Genomic DNA, 8919 nt, shown 5'->3' on the forward strand with positions numbered 1-8919 from the left:
AACATGAAACCGAAATTCTGACAACGCACCGTGGTTCTGTTCATTTAGTTCAGCTCAGTTTAGTTTCATTTGACAAATAAAAAAATAAAAAAACAATGCAGATGAAAACGAAGCATCTAAAACATTTTAATGTTTAATGTTTGTTTAATCCAGAGATTTATCTTCAATGTGCTTCTTTAGTACTAAAACTCATCCTGTCAAATTAACAACAAAAAATTGAGTTTAAATTTATTCATAATACGATTTCAGCTGAGACTCAAAAGTTTTACATGTGATTAAATATAAAACAGAACAATCACTTCAAGGAGAAAACTTTTTAGACACTTTGAGTAGGAATCACGTTCAGTCCAGTATCAATTTAATATCTTAAAGAAAACTAAATATTAATAGGATATTAATAGGATATTAATATTAATATTTAATAGGATAAAAACTTGGTAAGAGCATCATGAGTTTGATTTCTATAATCAGTTTCAACTTCAGTAAATTCAATCATTCCATACAAATTCAGAAAACAGAATTTAAATTCAGTCGTCTGCTGGAACAAATCTCATCACTTTCAATCTAAGTCATTTACACAAACACAAGATCTCAAGTCAAGACTTTAGAAACCTTTTCAAGTCATCAGAGTACAAGTCAGAGTCAAGTCCCAAGTCACCAGAACCCAAGTCACCAGAACCCAAGTCAAGTCCAGTCTCAAGTCTTCTCTTCATGCAGCAAGTCGAGTCTCAAGCTGTTATAACTGACTCCCAAGTCATGTGACTCAAGTGCAGGTCACATGACTCGAGTCCCCGCCTCTGGAAGGAACCCTTCTGTTCCCCAACAGACATAAACGTGTTTCCATGGTAGAGCTGCAGAATTTATTGAAAATATCACAATATGAAATTCAGTTCAATTTCCAAACCACAAGAAGCTGCAGCCTGTTCTGTTCTGCTGCTGAAAACGGTTTCTGACTTATACTGTACATTAAATTGTAAAAAAAAAAAAAAAAAAAAAACTTTCATTGTATTCAAACAGCAAATAATAAGCAACTTGTCAGTGTTTTTTATTAAAAATATTTCTTAAGAATAAAAGAAAAAAAAACAACTTCCAGTCAATTGTTTTGAAAATAAAAGCCTTATTTTGTACATTGCAAATGTTTTCTGTAGATGTGTTAGTTACTTATTAAAAATATTTCTTGTTGGCAATAAATCTAAAATATTGAAAAATATCAATTTGTGAGCAAAATAATCGCAACATGATTACTTGTTGATATCGCACAGCTCTATTTGTCCCTTCAGGGCCGCCGTCCCGCCACGAGCCGTTTGGCTCCTTAAAGGGAAAAAATGTACTTTCAAATAAAGAAAACTAATAAAATATGAACCTTGTCTGTTACAGGAGAAACTTTGGAGCCACGTTGCAATATTTATTATGGTGCCACTATTTCCAACAGTATACATACTGATATTTTATAGCATTTATACATAGCCTACTTATATTTATACATATATAGTACTCTTATATTTACTTCCATACATGTCAGTTATCTATTCTCTTCCCACTCATACAGTCTACTGAACATTTGTTGAAATTGTCGGCAAAAACACAATTTCTTACATTTTACTGCTTTTATTGTTTTATGTTAATCATTTGTAACTTTTATTTCTTATTTTAGATTCTATTCTTGTGCATATTGTCTGTTTTCTGTTTCTTGCTGAATCCTGTTACTATTTGCTGACGACCAAATTTCCCCACAGAATCAATAAAGATTCATCTAATCTTATTATCATGATTTTATTATTTTCCTTTTTCTTGTGAGATAATATTTGCAGCCTTTAGGCTTCTTCCAATAATTAATCAGTAAAACAGCTGCAAAGGGTGAAATAATGATCAGCGTCCTGGGGTCAAAGGTCAGGAGGAGCGTCGGCTCATGTTGACCACGCTGACGGCCGGCGGCGGCGTCCCGTCACGCCGCTCCGCTCTCCAGAAGTTCCTCCGGCAGCAGCGGGGCCGGCGGCCCGGCGGCCCGCCCCCCGCCTCCTGGATGTGGAAGATGGCGGGGTCGAGGCAGGCGTTCAGGCAGTACAGCAGCTTGGAGGTTTCCAGCAGCAGGTTGATGAGGCCGGCGGCGCGGCAGCGCTCCGCCCGCTCGTACGTCGTGAAGAAGATGATGCAGGCGACGATGTGCAGCAGCTGGCCCGGCACCCAGCACACCAGGAAGTTGGCGACGAAGACGGCGATCAACCACATGGTTCTGTCGCGGCCCGGCACGCCGCCGGCGCCCGGCCGCCGCCGCCTCGCCCGCCGCACCCGGCTGACGATCTTGACGTAGGAGGGCACGATGAGCAGCAGCGGCACCGACACCTGGACGGAGTAGTAGGACAGCAGGTTGTACGTCGCGCCCTTGGACCTGTACCGGGAGTGAACCACGGTCCCGCAGTAGCGCAGGCCGCCGCGCCGCTGGTAGTAAACCAGGTTGGGGTAGCTGAGGTAGATGAGCAGCGCCGTGATCGCCCACAGCAGCAGCGACACCAGCGCCGCGTTGCGAGGCGTCCGGACCATCCGCGACTCCAGCGGGAACACGATGGCGAGGAAGCGGTCGACGCTGATGGCGCAGATGAACATGGTGCTGGACGTCAGGCCGACGAAGTGCAGCGCGAGGCAGAGGAAGCACGCGGAGCGGCCCAGGTGCCAGTCGTAGCCGGCGCCGATCTGGACGGCGACGGGCGGCACCGAGGCCAGGTAGGCCAGGTCGCACAGCGCCAGGTTCAGAACGCCGATCGAGCCGATGGTCCAGGGCCGCGACGGGCGCAGGCACGCCCACAGGCTGCACAGGTTCCCGAAAACGCCCAGCACCGACAGCAAGTGGAAGAGCGGCGGGAGGACGGAGGCGGCGGGGTTCTGAACGAAGGAACAGTCTCCATACGGAACCAGCGGCAGGTGGAGAACCATACCGGGGGAGCCGGGGAAACCGCTGGAGCTGTTGATCATGACTCCACACTGCTGCAGGGAGAGAGAGAAGGCAGCGGAGACTCTGTTAACGAGAACCCAGGAACTCTGTGAACCCTGGAACTCTGAGAACCCAGGAACTCTGAGAACCCAGGAACTCTGAGAACCCAGAGACTCTGAGAACCCAGGAACTCTGAGAACCCAGAGACTCTGAGAACCCAGGAACTCTGAGAACCCAGGAACTCTGTGAACCCAGGAACTCTGAGAACCCAGGAACTCTGAGAACCCAGAGACTCTGAGAACCCAGGAACTCTGAGAACCCAGAGACTCTGAGAACCCAGAGACTCTGTGCACCCTGGAACTCTGAGAACCCAGAGACTCTGAGAACCCAGGAACTCTGAGAACCCTGGAACTCTGAGAACCCAGAGACTCTGAGAACCCTGGAACTCTGAAAACCCAGGAACTCTGAGGCCCAGGAACCAGCATGAATGGAATAGAGGAGATTAGGATTTAGCTGTTCCACTTAGAACATAACTCTGGCAATGTTTGACCTGGAACCTATTTTCCATCATACTGAATGATTCTGACCAAACAGGCCGAGTCTCCAAAACTCAACCCCAGAAGCAGCCAAAGAAGTGAGAGAAGTGTTCAGGTCTCCTCTACCAGAGAACGTCCAGATCCCTGAGGAACGTCTGACATGTCAGAGGAACCGACCGAGTACCGAGAACCGATCTGAGAAAGGTCATGTGGAACAAACCACAGAGAACAACAGCTGAACGAAGTCTTCTGCTAACGAATCCTCTCAACTTGCGTTTACATCTTAGTGATTTAGCCGACGCTCTTATCCAGGTGATAAAGACAGTAGAAACTTTAAGAATATCAAATATAATAAAACAATAAAAACAACTAGGACGCTGCCAGGGGCGACAGCAAGGGATTATCCCCAAAATTCCCCAATTCCTCGAGGGCCCCATTAGGTCAAATGTAATAAAAAGCCATTCAATAATCGCACAGTAAGACTCAAGGGTTAATCTTCACAATTATATTGGTTGTATGTCCCAACGATTTTTTATTTTGCCAAATAATAAAAACAAATCCTTCTGGGCTAATCTTCATAATAATAAAGCTTGCATGCCATAACTATTTTATATCACAAATTAATAAAGTTAACCAGTTGATTATATTTGTATTACTCCTAAACACTCCAAAATGAATGGATATAATCCTGTAGGGATTGTCTCCCAATAATAAAGGGTATGTACTTTAACTATTTTTTTAACACTCAATAAAAAATGTAATTAACATTAATCACATAAAGTCTAAACTTCATACAAATCTCCATAATTGCCTGAACAATTCTCTTGACAAATTTCAATACAATATAATGCAGTAGAACAAAGGACTCCCGCACACTGTCTACTTCACTTGCAATTATAAAAGATAAATAAATAAATCTTTTCTAATTGCAAGTGAAGTAGACAGTGTGCGGGAGTCCTTTGTTCTACTGTCGGCCCATGGTCTTCTCCTGCACACCTGTCGATCTACAGGTGTGCAAAAGTTCTGCTCCTTAATACAATATAATGTGCCATTGGTGAGATATGGGTCTAAATTGCATGGACATGAATTGAATCAGTTAATTAATAATAGTTATAATATATAGTTATATATATATATCATCAAACATTAAACACATCAAAATCAATAGAGTTCTTCCTCTCGGGGTCGTCCATACCAAATTTGCAAAGATTCTTATAAAAACTATTCATGTTATCGCGTTCACATGGAGGATCTGCGGCGGTCTGGGCGAATCCATAATATCTCCGAAAGTTATTTCAGGGATATAATAAAAGCAATAAAATAGGTTGTGGGGTTAAGTTACTGTATGCTGAAGACAATTTTAACACTTTGAGAGAGAAAAATGAAAAATGTCCAGAGGAAAAACAGAGCGGCAAGTAGACAGACAATTTGTGTAGTAGAAGTAAATATAAATATAAGTTCTGCAAAAATATGAAGCCATTTCAACTTAAAAACAGGTTTTCTGTTGACTGACTCATAGTAGTTCAAAGTTTATTAGTTGTTTTAATGTAAAACTGAGTGAAGTTAAGACAAGAAGTTCAAGTTCAGGAAAAATACAACTATATAATAGGCAAATAAAAAACAGTAGAAACACCATGAAAACAAAAAAGCAATATAGAAAATGCAAAATATAACACAATTAGTAACTGGTGTCTCTCAACCAGACCGTTCGCTAATTAGTTGTTTTAATGTTGGGGAAAAAGAAACTTAAAGTATATTAGAAGCACTCAAATAAAAAAAAATAGGTGATAAAACAAAAAAGAAATAGTAAGAGTATGAAAAATTATCAAACCATAAAAACAAAAACTTGAAACAAAATAAAATTGGTTAAGTTACCAGACCGTTCCCTGTAAGGGCAAAACCTGATTTTCCTCTTGGAGCCGTTCAGCAGTGAAGAGTCGGACTTCTACAACAGCAAAAAACAAATCCAACAAACTACGTTCACATTCACACAAAGTAATGCCGGGTCACACTGTAGTAAAGTCTGTTCAGCTTCTTACCTGCAGAGTCCAGAGTCTGACTGACTGAAGCAGCTGCAGCTTCCATCCTTTAACGAGCTGAAAGGTCTGAGATGGACTCAGAGGACTGGAGCCGGGCGGAGAGAGAAGAGCTTCAGGTCACAGCGTCCGGATCCCAGAGGAACATCCGAAATGTCAGAGGAACCGACCGAGAACCGATCTGAGAAAGGTCATGTGGAACAAACGGGAGAGAACAACAGCTTAACGAAGTCTTAATGAATCCTCTCACCTTTCATTTACATCTTCCAGAGAAACTCACAGGTCAGCAGTCACCTGGCACACAGGAAAATAAAGGTATGAACCGGAACTGAAAATAGTTCTTCGGAGTGATGCCATAGAAGAACCATTTCTAGTTCCACAAAGAACCTTCAAGAACCGTTTAATTTGTTCATTGGGAACCATGTATGCTTGGGATATTCTTAGGTTCTTAAATCTTAGTTATTGGATGGTGGCTGAAGTAATAAATGTGGAAAATAACCAAACCCTCCATAGTTTATATTGTGCGACACAGGGACAGATAAACAAGAACACAATGCAGGAGTCTAAGCAGAGGAGAGCAGAAATGGTTCTTCTGGTCTGAAAGGTTCTTTGTGGAACCAGCAATGGTTCCTCTATGGCATCACTCCGAAGAACCATTTTCGGCACCTTTATTTTTCTGTGGGACGGCAACAAGTAGAAAGTACAGTACATGGCCAAAAGTATGTAGACACCTGCTTGTCAAAGATCTCATTCCAAAGTCATGGGCAACTTTGCTGCTGCAGCAGCCTCCACTCTGCTGAAGTCTTTCCTCCAGATGTTGGATCATCGCTCCCAGTCCGCTTCCACGTCATCCCAAACCTGTTGATGAGGTCAGAGGTCAGAGGTCAGAGGTCAGGCTCTGTGCAGCCACTCAGGTTCTTCACACAGATCTAGCAAATTGTTCCTGTCTCTTCGTCCTGCTGGAACAGGAAGGTTCTTCCTCAAACTGTTGCCACAAAGTCAGAACAGTCGTCTGGACCGTGACTGTCTGCTGAGTTCAGATTCACTTCACTGGAACTAAGAGGCCGAACCATGAAGAACAGCCAGAACATTTGTCCTCCTCCACCAAACTTTACAGTTGGCACTCTGCATCCGCCAAACCGGATTCACTGTCAGACCATCAGATGGTGAAGCGTGATTCGACACTCCAGAGTCTGATGGCGTTGAGTTGAGTTGAGTTGAGTTGAGTTGAGTTGAGTTGAGTTGCGTTGAGTTGAGTTGAGTTGAGTTGAGTTGAGTTGAGTTGAGTTGAGTTGAGTTGAGTTGAGTTGAGTTGAGTTGAGTTGAGTTGCGTTGAGTCGAGTTGAGTTGAGTTGAGTTGAGTTGAGTTGAGTTGAGTTGAGTTGAGTTGGACGGACGGTTTGTTCGCTCTCCGCTCTGTGAGCTTCAGACTGTTTCCTCCTCACAGTAACAGATCTTACAGAAATCTGACAAACTGACTTGTTGACAGGAGGAACTTCTGAGTAACTCTGAGATTAATCTCAGAACTCAAATAAACTTTTCGTAGCCCTAATCCGCTTCAGTAGAAATGCTTAAGACATCAACATACAACCACGTACATGTATTTGTATACTTTATTATCCCCAGTGCCTTGGTCAGGGACACTGACAGGAGTATTAACCCTAACATACATGGAGGAAACCCACACAAACACGGGGAGAACATGCAAACTCCACACAGAAAGGACCTGGGACGGACCGGGACCTTCTTGCTGTGAGGCAACAGTACTAACCACTGAGCCACCGTGCCGCCCAGCAGAAATACAACCAAAACCTCAGCTAAAATCTTTCATTGGAATCTCTAGACAAGAAAGAAGAACCTGACTGGAATCGGACAGCAGCTCCGGTTCTCCGTTCAGCTGATCCTGAACACAGATCCCAATTTTAATAGCTTGAGACTCGACTTGCTGCATGAAGAGAAGACTTGAGGCTTGACTTGACTTGTACTCTGATGACTTGAAAAGGTTTCTAAAGTCTTGACTTGAGATCTTGTGTTTGTGTAAATGACTCAGATTGAAAGTGATGAGATTTGTTCCAGCAGACGACTGAATTTAAATTCTGTTTTCTGAATTTGTATGGAATGACTGAATTTATTGAAGTTGAAACTGATTATAGAAATCAAACTCATGATGCTCTTACCAAGTTTTTATCCTATTAAAACCATATTGCATTGAAAAGTCCTAGATATTTAGTTTTCTTTAAGATATTAAATTGATACTGGACTCTTGATTTGTTTGGACTTGACTTGCTGTTCTACATTTAGACTTGAGACTTGACTTGAGACTCAAACCTGACTTGGGACTCGAGTGAAGTTGACTTGCTCACACCTCTGCTAACATGAAATTTAAGCAGATTCTGTCAGTATAATATGGTATTTATTATGTTTTAATAATAAAATTGGTTGATGAATCCCAAAATGGAAACTGTGTTATGGAATGAAACCCTTCAATTCTTATCTCAGTAAATTGAAGAGAAGTTTAATTAATTGTCAATTTAACAGTAAACATGAAACTGTACAGTCTTACAAAACAAAACAAGTTGTCAGAAATGCATATTCAAACTTTATTTATATTAGAGTATTTTATTGCGCGGCGTCTTCCTTTAGCCAACATATATTTACATCAGAACGGTTCAGTAACATGTACAAAAATACAAATATGTCTTTTCAGGAAAAAAAAACAAAAAACAGAAAACAGAAAAAAAGACCCAGTTTTCAAGAAAATCCAAAACCTCAAACCCAGAGACCTGGACTCTGTCCAGACTCTGTAGAAAAACCCAGACAGCGTTTCAGTCCGAGCCGCCGGAGCTCCGCCTCTCTTCACAGGAAGCAGGAAGGAGAAACGTTTTGTTTCCTGTGGCGGTCTGAGTCTGAACACTGAGCCGGTGAAGGAGTTAAAATGTCAGAGCCGCTCTTCACTCTCCTGGGTTCAATTACACTTTTCCTATTAATCTCTCTGGAGAGTAAAATGATCCACCGCTGAAACAAGTGAAACCCGCTCTTATAAAATGACATTAAAACAAATAAAACAAATGTTTTATTAAAAGATAGTGTTGAACTCAAGTCCTCGGTTTTACATCCCGGATCCTCCAGGTTTTACACAGACTGAATGATTCAGGTATTATTTAGTTTTTCTTTTCCAAAATTGGAAATAAAGCATTTTGGAAATGAAACTCTTCAATCTTCTACTTCGACCTGTTCCAATACTTCAAGTTTGACATCGGTTATCAAGTCATACCTTTCTTTGTTAAATGAAAGCATATTTCATCAAGCAAGAAAGTAAATTTTTATCTGTCTGAGGTTTGTACACGCTGCCAGACGATGTTCAACTGATTTTCTCAATGAAAAAGAAATTAGAAGTTCACTCGTCTTCTCACTGCAG

At 41.9% G+C, this 8919-nt stretch overlaps 1 protein-coding gene across 1 annotated transcript; it reads right to left on the reverse strand.

The window, feature by feature from the left end:
- Window positions 1-1890: 1890 nt before the first annotated feature.
- On the reverse strand, window positions 1891-3414 carry LOC139665026 (P2Y purinoceptor 4-like). The gene has a single exon (XM_071543966.1). The coding sequence runs from the start codon at window positions 3412-3414 to the stop codon at window positions 1891-1893; it is 1524 nt and encodes a 507-aa protein (XP_071400067.1).
- Between the last annotated feature and the right edge of the window lie 5505 nt (window positions 3415-8919).

The sequence above is a fragment of the Centroberyx affinis genome, unplaced genomic scaffold (genome assembly GCF_046629955.1).
Source record: "Centroberyx affinis isolate AG114_WGS23_722 - 3 ecotype Tasmania unplaced genomic scaffold, CSIRO-AGI_Caff_v1 ptg004428l_1, whole genome shotgun sequence".
NCBI lineage: Eukaryota > Metazoa > Chordata > Actinopteri > Beryciformes > Berycidae > Centroberyx > Centroberyx affinis.

Coding starts and splice junctions, on each gene's coding strand:
- LOC139665026 (XM_071543966.1), bottom strand. CDS start 3,414: ATGCTGGTTCCTGGGCCTCAGAGTTCCTGGGTTTTCAGAGTTCCAGGG.